The sequence below is a fragment of the Mustela nivalis genome (assembly GCF_964662115.1).
Source record: "Mustela nivalis genome assembly, chromosome: 14".
Taxonomy (NCBI): domain Eukaryota; kingdom Metazoa; phylum Chordata; class Mammalia; order Carnivora; family Mustelidae; genus Mustela; species Mustela nivalis.
In genome coordinates this window covers 86,466,415-86,488,534 of record NC_139033.1, presented here as the reverse complement: position 1 = coordinate 86,488,534, position 22,120 = coordinate 86,466,415, and the positions used below count along the sequence as shown (strand labels likewise).

Genomic DNA, 22,120 nt, shown 5'->3' with positions numbered 1-22,120 from the left:
AGGCAGAGACTCTCCAGCAGACTCTGAGCTGAGCTCAACGCCCAGTTTGGAATTTGGTCTCATGACCCTGAGATCATGGTCTGAGCTGAAACAAAGAGTCCAACATTTAACCAACTAAGCCATTCAGGTTCCCCTTATTTACTTATTTTAGAGACAGAGAGAGAGGATGCAAGTTGGGGAGAGGCAGAGAGAGAGGGAGGGTGGAAAGGAGAGAAGCGGACTCTATGCATAAGGTTGGAGTTGGACCCCACAACCCTGAAAGCATGGCCTGAGCTGAAGCCAAGAGTCAAACGCTTGACCAACTTAGGCACCCTGGAGTCCCACTGAATTGTAAACTTTAAATAGATGCATTCTATGATATGTGAATTAATTTTATAAAGTAGTTTATCAGATCAACGACTTAATATGCTAGCATTTATTGGACGATGGCTTTTAGACATAAGTTAATGATTTCCAGGAAATTGACAAAAATATTTACAACAGACATTTGTGGCTCGCCTCCCCTCAACCATTAGGAAATATTTCTATTTTCCTTGAGGTCAATAAAGTGAGGTTGGGAGGTCACTGTTTTATAGATGAGGAGGTCACTACATGAGGCCGAATTGGAAGAGGCATTCCTTCTAAGTGATAATCTCTGGAAACAGAAAGCAAGAATAAGGTAGGGTAATCTACTAGGTGAACTATAAAAATTTTTTTTAGACCAAATCCTCCTAGTTTACACACACATATAGAGTCAGCTCCCTGGCTTTCTAAGTTGACTGTTTCTTTATTGACACAAAGAAATAACAAAAGCTAAAAATCAGGTCTGTAGTCATCTCATATGATAAAATTACCAATTTCTTTCTCCCTTTTGAAATTACCTCCCTTTTTAAACATAGCAAACTCAAAAAGTGAAAAAAAAATCAATAAAATTATCCTTTGCTTAATAAATATTTAGTGGCTCAGAGTTCAGGCAAAATAGCCATGGACAAAGACAGCCACTGCCAGGAGGAGAATGGCATTGACATTCACTATAGTTCTCCATAAAGGCTTCTCAGATGTGTCTCTCAGCTTCTTTTTCTGGGCTTCTTCCTCCTCTTTGCTCAGTTTGTGGCCTGTCTTCTGCAAACCACAGAATAAGTCAAAAGCTTTCCTGAGGCATCCCCGGGGTTCCTCAGGATTATCTGAAACAAACAAACAAAAAAAGGACAAACAAATGATCACAGAACATGGGAAATAAAACCTCTGTAAATGTAGTACAGACGACTGTAATGAATGATTACAGCCACTTTTAAGTGTTAGAAGAATCCTTGAGAAAAACATAGATAACTTGATTATATAAAAAGAGAAAACTTGCATTGCATAAAGTTCAATAAAGTCAAAACAAGTGACAAACTGGAGAAAAACATTTGCATCTTATACCACGAAGGGTTTAATATTCTTAATGTACAATGGACTTTAAAAATAAAGAAGACTTCCATTAACTCCATGTAGACACATATGCATACATAGATAAATAGTTATTAAATTCACTCAAAAAAGAGAAATTTGAAAGGATAAAGATGTGACTATATCTATTTATCTATCATTTATCTATCTATAGAGATATATATAAAATGCAATATTACTCAACCATCAAAAAGAATGAAATCTTGCCATTTGCAATGACTTGGGTGGAGCTACAGTGTATTATGCTAAGTGAAATAAGTCAGTCAGAGAAATAGAAATATGACATGATTTCACTCAGATGTGGAATTTAAGAAACAAGACAGATGAACATGGGGGAAAGGAAAAAAAAGAGAAGGAAGAAAACTATAAGAGGCTCAACCATAGAGAACAAACTGAAGGTTGTTGGAGGGGTGGTGGGTGGGGGATGGCCTGAATGGGTGATGAGTATTAAGGAGGGCACTTGTTATGTTGAGCACTGAGTGTTATATGTAAGTGATGAGTCACTAAATTCTACACCAGAAATCAGTATTATACTATATGTTGACTAACTATAATTTATTAATTTTTAAACTAATAAATTTAGGTTTTTAATTTATATAATAAACATACTCTCTCTTAAATAAACGCACTCTCTCTTAAACAAACAGATAAATAAACAAACAAATAAATAAATAAATCACACTCTTAAATAAACAATTATTATTTATTAGTAATATATACACTAAATAAATTTATTTATTATTAAAGATCTTATTTATGAATTTGACAGAGAGAAAGAGAACATAAGCAGGAAGAGCAGCAGGCAGAGGGAGGGGGAGAAGCAGACTTCCCATTGAGCAAAGAGCCTGATGTGGGGCTCTACCCTAAGACCCTGAGATCATCACCTAAGCCAAAGGCAGACGCTTTACTGACTGAGCCACCCAAGTACCCTAGAATTTATTAATTTTTTAAAAAGATTTTATTTAATTATTTTAAAAAGAGAGAAAGTGCAAGTGGGAAGGGCAGAGGGAGAGAGAGAGAATTTTAAGCAGATGCTGCACTGAGCACAGAGCTCCACAGCGGGCTCAATCTCATAACACTGAGATCATGACCTGAGTCAAAATCAAGAGTTGAACAATTAACTGACTGTACCACCCAGCCACCCCGACTAACTAGGATTTAAATAAAAATGTGAAACAACAAAAAAATAGAACTTTGAAATAAAATGATACTGAGATACCACTACTAATCTGTCAGTGACAAAAATTTTAAAATTTCACAATATACTTTATTAGTTTGTTTGGAAGCAGGTACTCCCACACATTGGTGCTAGGAAACCATGACTCAACTCTTATGGATGGGAATTTGGTAGTGTACAGCAAAATTGCTTAGTTATTAACCCTTTGACCCAAAACTTCAACTTCTCAAAATCTATCCCAAAGGTAAACTGGTAAAAATACAAAAAGCTCTAAGTACAAGGTTATTTGTTCTTGCATTAGAAAATTTAGAACATAAAAAAAAATTTAGAACATAATTCTAAATTCAAATGTCTTTGAAAAACCATAATGAAGGTAAGACTATTCTTGTAAACAAATGGTAAAGAAAATTCTACAAATTAAAAGCTGTGAAATGTAGCAAAGCATTACTTTGAGGAAAATGCCTAGCTTTACTTACTTACATTATAAAAGAAGGGAGCCTGAAAATTAATGAAATAATATTAAATTTAAATTAGAAAAAATAGGGACACCTGGGTACTCAGTTTGTTAAGTATCTACCTTCCATTCAGGTCATAATATCAGGGTCTTGGGATCAAGCCTTGCATCACCTTCAGGCTCTCTCAGCAGGAAATCTGCTTCTCCTTCTCCCTCTGCCCCATTCCCCCCTCGTACTCTCTCTCTCAGATGCTCTTTTTCTCTCTCTCAAATAAATAAATACAGTCTTAAAAAATAAATTAGAAAAAATAACAACAGAACAAATCCAAATAATGTAAATGGAAGGGTATGCAAAAGAGAAAAGAAGGTAATAAAATAGAAAAGAAGGATAACAATAGAGAATAATAACAAAACCCTAAATTAGTTTTTTAAGAAAAGTAAAATAGGGGGAATTGAGTGGCTCGGTCAGTTAAGAGTCCAGCTCTTGATTGTGGATCAAGTCATGATCTCAGGGTCATGAGATCAAGCCCTACATAGGTCTCCCTGCTCAGCTGGGAGTCTGCTTGTCTCCTTCTTCCTTTGCCCCACCCCCTCCTCACACACTCTCTCTTAAATAAATAATTTTTTTAAAGAAATGTAATGAAGTATGGTGTATACATGGTGACTAACATAATATAATAAAAAAAGTAAAAGAAAAGTAAAATAGTCAATCCTTTATTAAGATTTATCAAGAAAAAAGAGAAATCACAAAAAATTATATTGAGTCAAAAGGAAGGCATAGCTACAGAGGTAATAGAGATGGAAAAGCCAATAAATAGTATAAATAGCTTTATGTCAATATATTTAAAATGTGTACTAAACTGACGCAATCCTAGAACATATAATTTTCCCAAACTGATTAACCAAGAAATGAAACATCTAAATACCTCTATAGCCTCTCTTTTTCTCTCTTACACACACACACACATTCACTAGGCCTAATGCCTAATGGTATAATTAGCAAAATACCAAAGTTTCAATGCAGAAATCATTTCAATCTTATTGAAATATTTCTATTCATTCTTTAGAACACTATGATTTTAATATAATCAAACAAAGTATAAAAAAGGAAAACTATGGGGGAGGAGTCAAGATGGCGGAGAAGTAGCAAGCTGAGACTGCTTCAGCTAGCCGGAGATCAGCTAGATAGCTTATCTAAAGATTGCAAACACCTGAAAATCCATTGGCAGATCGAAGAGAAGAAGAACAGAAATTCTGGAAACAGAAAAACAACCACTTTCTGAAAGGTAACACTGGTGGAGAAGTGAATCCAAAGCGACGGGAAGATAGACCCCAGGGGGAGGGGCCGGCTCCCGGCAAGCGGCGGAGCAACCGCGCACAAAATCAGGACTTTTAAAAGTCTGTTCCGCTGAGGGACATCGCTCCAGAGGCTAAACCGGGGCGAAGCCCACGCGGGGTCAGCGTGGCCTCAGGTCCCGCAGGGTCACAGAAGGATCGGGGGTGTCTGAGTGTCGCAGAGCTTGCGGGTATTGGAACGGGAAAGCCGGCTACAGAAACAGAGCCGACAGTAAGCTCACAGCTCGGTGTTACCTTGAACCGATCGCAGGCTCGGTGAGCTCGGAGCGCGGCCGGAGGTCAGGCAGACGGGAGTAACTGGGCGCTGTTCTCTGAGGGCGCACTGAGGAGTGGGGCCCTGGGCTCTCGGCTACTCCGGGCTGGCGACCAGGAGGCCGCCATTTGTGTTCCCGTCCTCCGGAACTCTACGGAAAGCGCTCAGGGAACAAAAGCTCCTGAAAGCAAACCCGAGTGGATTACTCACCCCGGCCCCGGGTAAGGGAGGTGTAATTCCGCCTGGGGCAAAGACACTTGAGAATCACTACAACAGGCCCCTCCCCCAGAAGATCAACAAGAAATCCAGCCAAGACCAAGTTCACCTACCAAGGAGTGCGGTTTCAATACCAAGGAGAGCAGCAGAATTCCAGAGGAGGAGAAAGCCAACCACGGAACTCATGGCTTATTCCTGTGATTTTTTTTAGTCTTGCAGTTAATTTAATTTTTTCTTTTTCATTTTTTTTTTTTCTTTTCTTCTCGCCTTCGGGTAAAAAATTTTTTTTTTTTAACTGTTACCTTTTTCTTTTTTAACGATTTTTTACTAGTTTATCTAATATATATATTTTTTCTTTTTTACATTTTTCTCAGGTGTTTTCTTTAAAAAAAATTTTTTTTTCTTTTCTTTTTTTTTTCTTTCTTTCTTTTTGAACCTCTTTTTATCTCCTTTCTCCCCACTCACGATTTTGGATCTCTTCTAATTTGGTTAAAGCATATTTTCCTGGGGTTGTTGCCACCCTTTTAGTATTTTACTTGCCCCTTCATTTACTCTTATCTGGCCAAAATGACAAGACGTAAAAATTCAACACAAAAAAAAGAACAAGAGGCAGTACCGAAGGCTAGGGACCTAATCAATACAGACTTCGGTAATTTGTCAGATCTAGAGTTCAGAATGACAATTCTCAAGGTTCTAGCCGGGCTCGAAAAAGGCATGGAAGATATTAGAGAAACCCTCTCGAGAGATATAAAAGCCCTTTCTGGAGAAATAAAAGAACTAAAATCTAACCAAGTTGAAATCAAAAAAGCTATTAATGAGGTGCAATAAAAAATGGAGGCTCTAACTGCTAGGATAAATGAGGCAGAAGAAAGAATTAGTGATATATAAGACCAAATGACAGAGAATAAAGAAGCTGAGCAAAAGAGGGACAAACAGCTACTGGACCACGAGGGGAGAATTCGAGAATTAAGTGACACCATAAGACGAAACAACATTAGAATAATTGGGATTCCAGAAGAAGAAGAAAGAGAGAGGGGAGCAGAAGGTATACTGGAGAGAATTATTGGGGAGAATTTCCCCAATATGGCAAAGGGAACGATCATCAAAATTCAGGAGGTTCAGAGAACGCCCCTCAAAATCAATAATAATAGGCCCACACCCCGTCACCTAATAGTAAAATTTACAAGTCTCAGTGACAAAGAGAAAATCCTGAAAGCAGCCTGGGAAAAGAAGTCTGTAACATACAATGGTAAAAATATTAGATTGGCAGCTGACTTATCCACAGAGACCTGGCAGGCCAGAAAGAGCTGGCATGATATTTTTAGAGCACTAAACGAGAAAAACATGCAGCCCAGAATACTATATCCAGCTAGGCTATCATTGAAAATAGAAGGAGAGATTAAAAGCTTCCAGGACAAACAACAACTGAAAGAATTTGCAAATACCAAACCAGCTCTACAGGAAATATTGAAAGGGGTCCTCTAAGCAAAGAGAGAGCCTACAAGTGGTAGATCAGAAAGGAACAGAGACCATATACAATAACAGTCACCTTACAGGCAATACAATGGCACTAAATTCATATCTCTCAATAGTTACCCTGAATGTGAATGGGCTAAATGCCCCTGTCAAAAGACACAGGGTATCAGAATGGATAAAAAACAAAACCCATCTATATGTTGCCTCCAAGAAACTCATTTTAAGCCCGAAGACCTTCAGATTTAAAGTGAGGGGGTGGAAAAGAATTTACCATGCTAATGGACATCAGAAGAAAGCAGGAGTGGCAATCCTTATATCAGATCAATTAGATTTTAAGCCAAAGACTATAATAAGAGATGAGGAAGGACACTATATCATACTCAAAGGGTCTGTCCAACAAGAAGATTTAACAATTTTAAATATCTATGCCCCCAACGTGGGAGCAGCCAACTATATAAACCAATTAATAACAAAATCAAAGAAACACATCAACAACAATACAATAATAGTAGGGGACTTTAACACTCCCCTCACTGAAATGGACAGGTCATCTAAGCAAAAGATCAGCAAGGAAATAAAGGCCTTAAATGACACACTGGACCAGATGGACATCACAGAGATATTCAGAACATTTCATCCCAAAGCAACAGAATACACATTCTTCTCTAGTGCACATGGAACATTCTGCAGAATAGATCACATCCTTGGTCCTAAATCAGGACTCAACCAGTATCAAAAGATTGGGATCATTCCCTGCATATTTTCAGACCACAATGCACTAAAGCTAGAACTCAACCACAAAAGGAAGTTTGGAAAGAACCCAAATACATGGAGACTAAACAGCATCCTTCTAAAGAATGAATGGGTCAACCGGGAAATTAAAGAAGAATTGAAAAAAATCATGGAAACAAATGATAATGAAAATACAACAGTTCAAAATCTGTGGGACACAATAAAGGCAGTCCTGAGAGGAAAATATATAGCGGTAGAAGCCTTTCTCAAGAAACAAGAAAGGTCTCAGGTACACAACCTAACCCTACACCTAAAGGAGCTGGAGAAAGAACAAGAAAGAAACCCTAAGCCCAGCAGGAGAAGAGAAATCATAAAGATCAGAGCAGAAATCAATGAAATAGAAACCCAAAAAACAATAGAACAAATCAACGAAAGTAGGAGCTGGTTCTTTGAAAGAATTAATAAAATTGATAAACCCCTGGCCCGACTTATCAAAAAGAAAAGAGAAAGGACCCAAATAAATAAAATCATGAATGAAAGAGGAGAGATCACAACTAACACCAAAGAAATACAAACTATTATAAGAACATACTATGAGCAACTCTACGGCAATAAATTTGACAATCTGGAAGAAATGGATGCATTCCTAGAAACATATAAACTACCACAGCTGAACCAGGAAGAAATAGAAAGCCTGAACAGACCCATAACCAGTAAGGAGATTGAAACAGTCATTAAAAATCTCCAAACAAACAAAAGTCCAGGGCCAGATGGCTTCCTGGGGGAATTCTACCAAACATTTAAAGAAGAACTAATTCCTATTCTCCTGAAACTGTTCCAAAAAATAGAAATGGAAGGAAAACTTCCAAACTCATTTTATGAGGCCAGCATCACCTTGATCCCAAAACCAGACAAGGATCCCACCAAAAAAGAGAGCTATAGACCGATATCCTTGATACACACAGATGCGAAAATACTCAACAAAATACTAGCCAATAGGATTCAACAGTACATTAAAAAGATTATTCACCACGACCAAGTGGGATTTATTCCAGGGCTGCAAGGTTGGTTCAACATCTGCAAATCAGTCAATGTGATACAACACATCAATAAAAGAAAGAACAAGAACCATATGATACTTTCAATAGATGCTGAAAAAGCATTTGACAAAGTACAGCATCCCTTCCTGATCAAAACTCTTCAAAGTGTAGGGATAGAGGGCACATACCTCAATATCATCAAAGCCATCTATGAAAAACCCACGGCAAATATCATTCTCAATGGAGAAAAACTGAAAGCTTTTCCACTAAGGTCAGGAACACGGCAGGGATGTCCATTATCACCACTGCTATTCAACATAGTACTAGAGGTCCTAGCCTCAGCAATCAGACAACAAAAGGAAATTAAAGGCATCCAAACCGGCAAAGAAGAAGTCAAATTATCACTCTTCGCAGATGATATGATACTATATGTGGAAAACCCAAAAGACTCCACTCCAAAACTGCTAGAACTTATACAGGAATTCAGTAAAGTGTCAGGATATAAAATCAATGCACAGAAATCAGTTGCATTTCTCTACACCAACAGCAAGACAGAAGAAAGAGATATTAAGGAGTCAATCCCATTTACAATTGCATCCAAAACCATAAGATACCTAGGAATAAACCTAACCAAAGAGACACAGAATCTATACTCAGAAAACTATAAAGTACTCATGAAAGAAATTGAGGAAGACACAAAGAAATGGAAAAATGTTCCATGCTCCTGGATTGGAAGAATAAATATTGTGAAAACATCTATCCTACCTAAAGCAATCTACACATTTAATGCAATTCCTATCAAAGTACCATCCATCTTTTTCAAAGAAATGGAACAAATAATGCTAAAATTTATATGGAACCAGAAAAGACCTCGAATAGCCAAAGGGATATTGAAAAAGAAAGCCAACGTTGGTGGCATCACAATTCCGGACTTCAAGCTCTATTACAAAGCTGTCATCATCAAGACAGCATGGTACTGGCACAAAAACAGACACATAGATCAATGGAACAGAATAGAGAGCCCAGAAATAGACCCTCAAATCTATAATCAACTCATCTTCGACAAAGCAGGAAAGAGTGTCCAATGGAAAAAAGACAGCCTCTTCAATAAATGGTGCTGGGAAAATTGGACAGCCACATGCAGAAAAATGAAATTGGACCATTTCCTTACACCACACACAAAAATAGACTCAAAATGGATGAAGGACCTCAATGTGCGAAAGGAATCCATCAAAATCCTTGAGAACACAGGCAGCAACCTCTTCGACCTCTGCCGCAGCAACATCTTCCTAGGAACAACGCAAAAGGCAAGGGAAGCAAGGGCAAAAATGAACTATTGGGATTTCATCAAGATCAAAAGCTTTTGCACCGCAAAGGAAACAGTTAACAAAATCAAAAGACAACTGACAGAATGGGAGAAGATATTTTCAAACGACATATCAGATAAAGGACTAGTGTCCAGAATATATAAAGAACTTAGCAAACTCAACACCCAAAGAACAAATAATCCAATCAAGAAATGGGCAGAGGACATGAACAGACATTTCTGCAAAGAAGACATCCAGATGGCCAACAGACACATGAAAAAGTGCTCCATATCACTCGGCATCAGGGAAATACAAATCAAAACCACAATGAGAAATCACCTCACACCAGTCAGAATGGCTAAAATCAACAAGTCAGGAAATGAGAGATGCTGGCGAGGATGTGGAAAAGGGGAACCCTCCTACACTGTTGGTGGGAATGCAAGCTGGTGCAGCCACTCTGGAAAACAGCATGGAGGTTCCTCAGAATGTTGAAAATAGAACTGCCCTATGACCCAGCAATTGCACTATTGGGTATTTACCCTAAAGATACAAACGTAGTGATCCAAAGGGGCACATGCACCCGAATGTTTATAGGAGCAATGTCCACAATAGCCAAACTATGGAAAGAACCTAGATGTCCATCAACAGATGAATGGATCAAGAAGATGTGGTATATATACACAATGGAATACTATGCAGCCATCAAAAGAAATGAAATCTTGCCAATTGCGACAACATGGATGGAACTAGAGCGTATCATGCTTAGCGAAATAAGTCAAGCAGAGAAAGACAACTATCATATGATCTCCCTGATATGAGGAAGTGGTGATGCAACATGGAGGCTTAAGTGGGTAGGAGAAGAATAAATGAAACAAGATGGGATTGGGAGGGAGACAAACCATAAGTGGCTCTTAATCTCACAAAACAAACTGAGGGTTGCTGGGGGGAGGGGGTTTGGGAGAAGGGGGTGGGATTATGGACATTGGGGAGGGTATGTGCTTTGGTGAGTGCTGTGAAGTGTGTAAACCTGGTGATTCACAGACCTGTACCCCTGGGGATAAAAATATATGTTTATAAAAAATAAAAAGTTAAAAAAAAAAAAAAGGAAAACTATGCAAGACAGTATAACTCAGGAACACTAATATAAAAATCTAAAAGGAGTAGAAGACATTTATCCTCCCCTAGATTTGAGGAATCTACACCAAGCCAAATGAAACAATTACGTATAGTTCAAGACAACATTTCCTGAAGTGTAAACTTTGTCAATGGTTTTAAAAATGCCAGGAATATCTTCCACTCTGATTTGTTTCTTATTGAAACAAAACAGGATTTTCTAGAACATATCTCAGCTAATTGAACATAACAATAATAATAAAAAGAAACAAATTCACTTTACAACAAAGGCACATCACTTCCAGTACCAGATTAATACGATGGTTGTCATTCTAACCACACAATCAAAGTAAAAAACCAAAGCAGACTTTCAAAAAAACAAAATGAAAACAAACACAAACAGGTAAACAAAGATCCACAGGGATGTTTGTTGAAGTTTCCTTGAAGGAAATGAGATTAGAACCTAGTTTCAAAGGATAACTTTTTTCTCTTAGAGAGGAGAGGTGAAAATATTCTTAAGAGCTTGGTATATGTGGGGGAAAAGTGAAGAAATCTGGTTGGCTGGAGTGCAGGGTATATTGAAGAGAATAGTGAGAAACAATTTTGGAGAAAAAGGTGGGACTAGATGCTAGGTACACCTAGTCATGATCAATCAAGTTTGATTGGTTGAACATTTAATACGTGACCATGAACAGGAGATACTGGAATTGATTTTTCACCTCAGAGCTATAACACAGATCCATGGATGGATGATGGATGAATTAACAGACAGACTGATAGATAGGCAGATTAATGGGGATATTTTATTTGTAAAGGGTTGTCTTGTCTTGTTTTGTTTTGGGGTGGTAAGATTTTAAAGTTTCAGTTTGCCATAAACCTAATAGCTTTTTCAGAAACTGAATTTACTGGTATTAAAAAATAAAGCAAGCATAAGTAATTCAGGTACATAGAGTTTCCACATGAAAACCAAATGTAAACCAGGTATTACATTCATCAACATCACCATCAGCTTCTTCATGTCTTATCTCTTCTGGATCTAAATCAATTCGTTCCTCTGTACTGTTCCGAAGAGCCCAGCATAGGCGATACAGCTGCACAGAAACCAAAGACAAGCACATTAGTGATGGGAAAATATTTACAATAATATGATGGTACATTAGTTTATTGTGTAGTGCAAAAAAAAAAAATCAAATGGCACTTAATAGTGTATGTAACAAAAAAAGGTCTTCTACCACACTAATTCACAAAAACACACTAACCATTTAAAATTGTTTTTTTTTTTTAACTCTTCCAGTAGTTCTTAAACACTTTTAAGTAATATGCTTAAAATTCTTACTTCTGGGTTTATAATTTTATAAAAGTCAAAGATTTATCTAACTTACATATACCCCTGCTTCACTCATTGTCCTTATCATTCAGCTGTTATTAGCTGCATAATTATTACTTTCAGTTTGTCTAGTGGTTACTCTTGTAACTTGTAAAATATCTTCTTTTTTTAAAGAAAGATTTTATTTATTTATCTGAGGAGAGAGAGCGAGCATGGGCAGGGATAAGAACAGAGAGAGAAGCAGACTCCCTGGCCAGCACAGAGCAGACTTGGGGTTTAATTCCAGGACTTTGAGAATTCTATCACCTGAGCTGAAGTCAGATGCTTAACTGATTGAGCCACTCAGGTGTCCCTAAAATATCTTCTTAAGCTTCATTTTTAAATTTATCATGTTTAGGTAGTATCTATGTACTGCTATTAATTTCTGATAACAATTTATGCTCTTACACATCTATTTCCCAGCCAACCTCCAAACTTTTGTCAACTGTGTCATTATTTTAAAGATGTTATAAGCTTAATAGAATTTTAATTATTTTCTGCAAATGTGATTAATACTTCCATGCTTTATATGTTGATTAGAATTTGAAAACAAATAGCTATTTATATTATTCTATAACTTTTTTTAGTGCCATAGATTCAAGACATGTGCTTGGACACAATGAATAAATATCAGCTCTAAGTCATTTCAAGGAAATGGTTCCAAATGTCAAATGGGTTTCAAAATTATAACCTATCATATGTTCTAAGTCATGCTTCATTTTAATTGGCTTCATATTTAGCTCATGACTTTCTTGTACAGATTTACCAGGATTTGTAATTGGCTTTTTTGTTTGTTGTTGGCATAGTGGGCACATGCACCTTACCACTAAGATTCCTAAATATACTTCATAAGATTTTTTAAAATCCTAACACTTCTTAAACAATATCTGCTTTCTTTACTGAAACTCTTTATTGAATTTTTAACTTGGACAAGGCAATTTGTAGTCTTCCCAAGGTAAAAAATTATCATTCTGAAATTTCTGTCTCTGTTAGGTTAGGTCTACAACACTCCTCATGCCTTCCTCTGAAATGACTATTGATTTTTATCAGTTGATTTTGAAAATTCAAACCACACAGTGTATTTATGAAACTGAAACATAAATTAGAAAAAGGGTCTCATTGAACCTTCAGACACATATTTTCTAAAAATTACAATAAATTGTAGTTATTTTTATTGCCATAAAAGAGCTTAATATTTATATATTTTTGAAAACTAGCATGTTTTTTAGTGTCTTTTTCACTCAATTCCCAATATTCAACATAAATATTTAGTTATGACTTCTGGTGACATGTCTTAGGTAAAGTAGTTTGAGCCATTCTGTACTTCAGGTTTCTTCCACAATTAATATTTACTACTTTCCAAGGAAATATGCAAATAAATATTACTTCAAAGATTGATTAATGCAAAATAAATGTAATAAATTAAAAAAATATTAGTATATAAGCAATATATCTTTTAAAATGAGTATTTTTAATTTTTTTTACCTTTTAAAAATTTTTTATTTATTTTTAAAATTTCTTTTCAGGGGGTGCCTGGGTGGATCAGTGGGTTAAACTTCTGCCTTCAGCTCAGGTCATGATCCCAGGGTCCTGGGATTGAGCCCCACATCAGGCTCTCTGCTCAGCAGGGAGCCTGCTTCCCCCTCTCTCTCTGCCTGCCTCTCTGCCTACTTGTGATCTCTATCTGATAAGTAAATAAATAAAATCTTTAAAAAAAAAAAGGAATCTCCACACTTTTCCAAAGTGGCTGCACCAACTTGCATTCCCACCAACAGTGTAAGAGGGTTCCCCTTTCTCCACATCCTCTCCAACACTTGTTGTTTCCTGTCTTGTTAATTTTGGCCATTCTAATTGGTGTAAGGTGGTATCTCAATGTGGTTTTGATTTGAATCTCCCTGATGGCTAGTGACGATGAACAGTTTTTCATGTGTCTGTTAGCCATTTGTATGCAAAACAGATAATCATGTCAAAAAATGGGCAGAAGACATGAACAGACATTTCTCAAAAAAAAAAAAAAATATATATATATATATATATACCCAAACAAAGAAGCAAAAAAAAAAAAAACCAGACTAATATTTTCTGGTCTTCTATAGTGTCTTCCCCAGAGATACCTTTTACTAAGAATTTCTGGTGTATATGTTTTAAGGCATTCTGTCTATGCTTAGACAAACTTATATATGTGTATTTTGTTTTCAAAAAGTGGTATTATATAATAGTATATATTTCTGCAAGTGTTTTCCCCCCTTAACCATATCGTGGGCATTTAAAAAAGCAAATAATAGAGCTTCTCAAGTTCTTGAAAAAGCAAATAATAGAGCTTCTCAAGTTCTTCTCAAGTTCAGTGTTCTATTGTGTATCCATTCCACTAGTGAGAGAAATCCGAGTTGTCTTCATCTTTTTTCTACCAAAAGCCTTTGGTAGAGAAAATCATTATACATATTATTTTTCCTGCTTGTGCAAGTATTTCTACACAATAAGCTCCTAGAAATGTGGCTGTTGGTTCATAGGGTATGAGAATTTTAATTGATAAATACTGCCCAATTACCTTCCTACAAATTGCAAAATTCATACATTCACCAACAATTTTGGAGAGTGGACATTTCCCAACATCCTTACCAAAACTTGACATATTAATATTAAACATTTATGCTAATTTGAAAGGCATCTCATTGTTCTATTTTTCTTTTTCCTGACAACTGGTACCTGCTTTTTTTTTTTTAAATAAAAAATCTGTGTCAGTGTTGGTGTTGCATATGAAATTCTACTTGCCACTAAATAGTACCAGCTCAGATGAGAGCTCTGCTTTGAAGACTTTTCCAAACTCTTAGGCAACACTAATTACTCTCTTCTTGGTATCCTAAAATAAAGATGAAGATTTACCTCCCAAATGCATTGTGAAGTTTTTTTGAGGTTGAAGCCCATTTCCCAATTCCCTGGAAGGCAAAGAACTCTTATTTTAAAATAAGCATGTATCTACTACTCATTACTCACATGTACATCTGGAATGGGTTTTGTTAGCAGGGAAATTCCCAGGATGACCAGCACAGAAACAAAAAAGAGAATGATGGCAAAGTACAGATAGTGCACTTCACAGATGACCTTGGGACAATCACTGGTAGCCAAACAACTATTTGTTCCATAGACAAATTCTGCAATCATGCGAACGAGGCCAATCACAAGTCCAGTGACTAGACCCCAGAAGGCCCCCTGCAAAGAAAATAAGAATAAAATCAGAATATTTAGAAAATATGAGAAGCTCATTTGAATAGACCATATTTATTATCCTACCTGCTTTCTTCACTAAGAATCAATAATGATCCAGCAATTGCACTATTGGGCATTTACCCCAAAGAAACAGATGTAGTAAAAAGAATGGCTACATGCACCTCAATGTTAATAGCAACAAGGTCTACAAGAGCCAAACTGAAAAGAGCTGAGATGCCCTTCAACAGACAAATGGGTATAGAAGAGATGGTCCATATATACAGTGGAATATTACTCAGCCATCAGAAAGGATGAATACCCAACATTTGCATCAGCATAGAAGGAACTGGAGCACTTCACATTAAAAAAATCTCTTTTAATTCTCACAAGAATTCTATCATTTAGGCACTATGATGATCTTTGTTCTACCCAGAAACAAAATGGTTTGCTTAAGATCACAATGATATAAAATGGTAGAGCCAAGATTGGGTCCTGTCAGTCTTACTTCAAAACTTGTGTTCCTCATCATCATGTCCTGTATAATATTTTGTGAGAAATGTAAAGACTGTACTATAAGTGTGCCCTATATATTTACACACTTAGTAAGAATGAGGAATTGTAACTGACTATGATTGTAATTGAGATGGGCTTTGAGTTTTATAAACAGGGTGGAAAGAATGCATTTTTCTACCAGTGAAAGAAATAATTTTCTCACTCTAGTTTGAAAGTTTTCTGATTTTTACTTACTTGTTCATTAACTCTTTTACAGAAGATGGCAAGCAGGAAGACAGCTGCAATAGGAGGCCCAAGGTAGCTAGAAATTGCTTCTATATAGTGGAACAGTTGTCCATTTTGAGATACCTGCACTAATGGGACCCACAAAATGCTGATGACAATTAATAGAATGATAAATAGCCTGGGGAGAAAACAAAATGATTTAAATATTAAACAAAAGTATTATGGGTACTTCTATTGTGCTTTTGTTCTTGAACTCATTCTTGTGGTCATTCACTGATTTTCCAAATAAAATCAAACTCCCAGGGGCACCTGGGTGGCTCAGTCATTACGTGTCTACTCAGGTCATAATCTCAGGGTGCTGGAATTGAGCCCCACATCGGGCTCCCTGCTCAGCGGTGAGGCTGCTTTTTCCTTTCCTACTCTCCCTGCTTGTGTTCCCTCTCTCACTATGTCTCTCTCTGTCAAATAAATAAAAAAATCAAACTCCATGACCTCACGTGAAGCCATGCCATGTTTAATGACCATTGGTTAGCAAAATGCCAATAAAAAAATTTCTTGTCTATAATTAGTAACAGCAGCTTCAACTATAAGGTTAAACACCCATTCATAACAGTTCAAATGTCACCAACTTGTTAATAATTCTCTAACACAATTTATGTAATATATCAATTAGAAAAAAATCAAAGTATTTCTATGAGTAAGTAATTATTTGTATGATGAAGAAAGTGATTTCCATTTTAATCTTTTTTCCTAGCTTGAGGAAAACTAAGTCAAGCTTCCCAGGTTAATTAAAATATCCTTTATTCCAAAATGCTGAGTGAATTGGCCAGAAATGTTAATTTGTGTGTTTTACTACTTGAGTACATTGGCAGGTAGAAAGAATTGGTTAAAATATTGCTAAAAACTGCTTAGAGGTTCCTGGGGTCCAGGGAGAATGGCTAAGGTTAAACTCCACAGTATTCTGTGCTTATTGTATAAATAAATGAACAATTTATTGGACTTTCATTACTTTCTGTGCTCACCAGAAATAGAGCTGTGGGGGAGACATGAGGGACAAGCATTTGGGCAAGAGACTGAGGCACAAGTATCTCACTGAAGCTTTGCCAAACTTCTGCAACCTTGCAGTAATTAAATATGATAAACCATGGAAAGTCTGAACATGATTCCTAGATAATAAACTTTAATGAACAAATAATGCCCACTACCCTCGTTCTCCTTGTTATCATCTTTGGGAAGCAAATAATGTACCTACCTTATCTTATCTTCAGCTGTTTTCCATCATATGTGGAATAAAATACAAAGTCTTGTTATAGCTTATATGGTCCTACATAATTTCACTTCTAGTTACCTTTTAGACCTTGGTTCTTATCATGCTTCCACTTGCTCATCATGTGCCAACCTCACCCCTGCTGTCCTTAAATACACTGCACACATGACTGTAGTAAGAATTCAACACTTACTATTCCATTCCCACAAAGCCACTGGGTTTACTCCCACACTTCCCTCAAATGCCACCTCCTCAGGGAAGACACCCTGAACAGCTATCTTGAGTGGTTAATCCTGCTTTAATTTTTTTCCCTAGCACTCTCTGTCATTAGACATAGAATATGTTTATTAATTGTCTATCTTCCCAACAAAGGCATAAATTCTACAAAGCAGGAAATTATTTTTCATGTATATGTCCTTTTTTATATTTGTATTCTGGGACCTAGGAGGCATTTAATGAGAGAGAGAGAAAAATTCATTAATTTACTATTGAAACTTAAAAAGTATTCATACCCAAGATCATATTCCTATTAGTGGACTTCTGCTTTTTGGGCTTACTGAATTCAGGTCTTAACACTTTCTCTACCAAAAAACATAGATCCCTTACTGTCCTTCTTCTATAGCATTTTTCCAGAGTCAAAACCTGGACCAAGTGAGTCCTTGGAATTTTCCCTGGAAGTGCTTAATTTACTAAGCAATTTTTACTGTCTTCAGTAAACTACTATCTGTTATATATGTAGTCAGTTTCTCTTGATGCCCCCATTTCTTTATTTTTTAACATCTTAATTTTTTTTTCAGTGTTCCAAGATTGTTTATGCACCATACCCAGTGCTCCATGAAATACATGCCCTCCTTAATACCCACCACCAGGCTCACTCCCTACCCCATAGTTCATAGTCTCTCATGCTTCATCATCCTCTCCAATTTCTCCCAATTCAATTTTCCTTTCCTTCTCCTAATATCCTCCATGTTATTCCTTATGCTCCACAAGTAAGTGAAACCATATGATAATTGACTTTCTCTGCTTGACTTATTTCACTCAGCATAATCTCCTCCAGTCCTGTCCATGTTGATTCAAAAGGTGGGTATTCATCCTTTCTGATGGCTGCAAAATGTTCCATTGCATATATGGACCATATCTTCTTTATCTATTTGTTTGTTGCAGGGCATCTTGGCTCTTTCCACATTTTAGTAATCATGGCCATTGCTGCTATGAAATTGAGGTACATATGGTCCTTCTTTTCAGTACATCTGTATCTTTGGGTGGCAAAAACTTAACAAGACAGGAAACAACAAGCGTTGGAGAGGATGTGGAGAAAGGGGAACATTCTTACACTGTCGGTGGGAATGCAAGTTGGTGCAGACACTTTGGAAAATAGTGTATAGATTCCTTAAAAGGGGGTGGGAGGTTGGGTGAGTCTAGTGGTGGGTATTGTGGAGGGCACGTATTGTATGGAGCCCTGGGTGTGGTGCATAAACAATGAATTCTGGAACACTGAAAAGGAATTTAAAAAAAAAAGGAAAGAATTAAAAATAAAGTTACCCTATAACAACCCATTTCTTAATGAATGCAGTTGATAAACCACCCTGTAGTAGTGTGTGAATGACAATTTGGATTGCTTCATGAGATGTACATGGAAACTTCTACAGACAATGTATTAGCCTATGGGAGTAGGTGGGAAATTTATACCCCACGAAAAACACTAGAGTTTAATGAAGATGTAAGTGGAAGAGAGTGTGATGAGAGGAAGAAATAAGAGAAAATCAGAGAGGCATTTGAAAGTCTGAGAAAGCAACTATTTCATTTAAAAGTATGGTCCCAAGTTTTGTATCTGGAAAGAGATAAAGTTGGGTTAAACGTCCTCTTAGCGTACCTTCCCCATTCTAGAATTCTATGATTTATTTCACTGAAACCAAATATGAGAAGGCTCTAGTTCACTTTTATTTCTGCATTTTTCCAGAGAAATTTTAGACAAAAATCAGGATGCGCTCACCGTCCTGCTATAAGAAGCTCTTTCTCTGATGCCCGTTTCCTAATCTTGGTGTAGAGGTCCATGGTAAAGAGGGTGCTGGCACTGTGGAAGATGGAGGTCAGGGAGCTCATGAGAGAGGCCAACATGACTGACATCATCAGACCTCGCAGTCCTAGGGCCAGATGAAAGTGCAAACATTAGCTAGAAATGAGACTCCATGATCAATGAGGACCTTGCCAAACCAGAGAGTTGTTGAAAAGTGTCACCTGGAACATTTACTAACTGATGCTTCTGTCAATCTGTATCATCATGTGGCATTTCCTGCATATTTCCTGGTGATTTTAGAATAATCCAGTATATAATTTTAGTTATAAATATAAATTTAGAGATAATTTGCTGGAACTTAAATTTTGGAGAGAGGAAACAGTGTTGGGCCATCTTTCTTTGGGCGAGAACCTCTTGGTTTCCTGAAGACTTAGGGAACTGGAGAGGGAATACAATAGTAGGTAGTTCTGTTGAAGTTTTTGGTGGGAAAAGCAAGTAATTTTGAGATATTATGGTCACTTCATCCTCCAATTCTTTCTGCTTATGAGTAATGCCCCTAAAACTCCTAGGACCAAGTTGGAATGAGGTGTCATTTGTGGGTGGTGCTCCCTTCCTCCTGACAATGCTTATGTGTGTCAGGAAGGAGAAAGATCACAGAAGTGTTAGCTGACTTTTGATGGACCTAAGGTACAAGAGCACCTGCATATTCTGCTTTGCTTCTGACCAACCCAGATCACCTTTTAGTATCCTAGTAATTTACTTCCTTTTCACATGTGTAATTTATTTTCTATCTCATGAAACTATCCCAACATATATGGGATTTTGTGCCTATTTCACTGATGTTTTCTAACCATCAGGGCACTATCTGGCACATAATAGGCACTAAATAAATAGTTGTAAATTGCATAGGTTGGGGTCTATTATTTGGGTATAATTGGTCTAAAGAAAGCAGGATAAATAGTTAACTTCTAGTTTTCTGAATTTATAAGTTTATGTCTATGCAACTCCTTTTAAAAAAGATTTTATTTGGGACGCCTGGGTGGCTCAGTTGGTTAAGCAGCTGCCTTCGGCTCAGGTCATGATCCCAGCGTCCTGGGATCGAGTCCCACATCAGGCTCCTTGCTCAGCAGGGAGCCTGCTTCTCCCTCTGCCTCTGCCTGCCATTCTGTCTGCCTGTGCTCGCTCTCTCCCTCTCTCTGATAAATAAATAAAATCTTAAAAAAAAAAAGATTTTATTTATTTATTTGAAAAAGACAGTGAGAGAGAGTGAGTGAGAGACAGTGCAGACTTCCCGCTGATCCTTGGACTTCAGGAATATGACCTGAGCCAAAGACAGACACTTAACCAACTACACCACCAGGCATCAAAGATGAGAAGGCTTTAGTTGCAACACTTTTATTGACAAATCCATCACTTAAATTCTCTTGATTGCCTTGGAAGACATCTTAAATCCAAAGGAGTAAAATTCTTCTAATAGGAATTATATCTGATTAATCTCCTTATTCCTCAGGGTCAGCTCAGGGCTGATAACCTATGTAAAGTGCTCAAGAAATGTCTGATGAAGACAACTGAATTAATGGAAGTTAGAATTATTGAGGGTTATACCATCATCTTTCCTCATGGCCCATCTATAGACCAGGTCTGTGAGGCAGTCCCAGCATTAACATTTTTCTTTTTCTTTTTTTTCCCGGCTTTATTGAGGCATGATTGACAAATAAAAATTGCATATAGTTAAGGTGTACAATGTGATGTTTATGTACACTGTACACTGTGATATGATTACCACAATCAAGCTAATTAACATATCCATCCCCTCACATAGTTATGGTTTTCTGGTTTTATGGTGAGAACACTTGAGATCTATTCTCTTAGCAAATTTTAAGCATACATTTTTGTTAACTATAATTTCCCTGCTGTCCACTGGTTCTCCAGAACTTATTCATCTTATAACTGAAAGTTTGTATCTTTTGACCAACATCTTCCCATTTCCCCGACCCCCCAGCCCCAGCAACCACCATTCTACTCTATTTCATGAGTTCCACTTCTTTAGATTCCACATATAAGTGACATTATTTGGTATTTGTCTTTCTGTAACTGGCTTATCTCACTTAGCATAATGTCCTCTAAGTCCATCTATGCTGTTGCAAATGGCAGGTTTTCATTTTCATTTCTACACTTCTATCTATCATCTATCTATCTGATCTATCATTTATCTTTTTAAAAATTCTGTTAGTAGGGGGAGGAGTCAAGATGGCGGAGAAGTAGCAAGCTGAGACTGCTTCAGCTAGCCAGAGATCAGCTAGATAGCTTATCTAAAGATTGCAAACACCTGAAAATCCATCGGCAGACCGAAGAGAAGAAGAACAGCAATTCTGGAAACAGAAAAACAACCACTTTCTGAAAGGTAGGACCGGCGGAGAAGTGAATCCAAAGCGACGGGAAGATAGACCCTGGGGGGAGGGGCCGGCTCCCGGGAAGCGGCGGAGCAACCGCGCACAAAATCAGGACTTTTAAAAGTCTGTTCCGCTGAGGGACATCGCTCCAGAGGCTAAACCGGGGCGAAGCCCACGTGGGGTCAGCGTGGCCTCAGGTCCCGCAGGGTCACAGAAGGATCGGGGGTGTCTGAGTGTCGCAGAGCTTGCGGGTATTGGAACGGGAAAGCCGGCTGCAGAGACAGAGCCGACAGTAAGCTCACAGCTCGGTGTTACCTTGAACCGATCGCAGGCTCGGTGAGCTCGGAGCGCGGCTGGAGGTCAGGCAGACGGGAATAACTGGGCGCTGTTCTCTGAGGGCGCACTGAGGAGTGGGGCCCTGGGCTCTCGGCTCCTCTGGGCCGGAGACCAGGAGGCCGCCATTTGTGTTCCGGTCCTCCGGAACTCTACGGAAAGCGCTCAGGGAACAAAAGCTCCTGAAAGCAAACCCGAGCGGATTACTCACCCCGGCCCCGGGTAAGGAAGGTATAATTCCGCCTGG

General features: G+C 37.7%; 1 protein-coding gene across 1 annotated transcript in view; it reads right to left on the bottom strand.

Annotated features, from left to right (window-relative positions):
• Positions 1-948: 948 nt before the first annotated feature.
• The window catches only part of LOC309847500 (solute carrier family 5 member 4), a gene marked incomplete at both ends in the record, with an annotated part of 70,869 nt that continues 49,697 nt past the window's right edge, over positions 949-22,120 (bottom strand). Inside the window, 5 exons of the mRNA XM_082697888.1 lie at positions 949-1,163; positions 11,541-11,643; positions 14,913-15,128; positions 15,873-16,041; positions 19,124-19,274. Of these exons, the coding sequence (XP_082554014.1) occupies positions 949-1,163; positions 11,541-11,643; positions 14,913-15,128; positions 15,873-16,041; positions 19,124-19,274 (854 nt within the window). The remainder of the gene's footprint in view (positions 1,164-11,540; positions 11,644-14,912; positions 15,129-15,872; positions 16,042-19,123; positions 19,275-22,120) is intronic.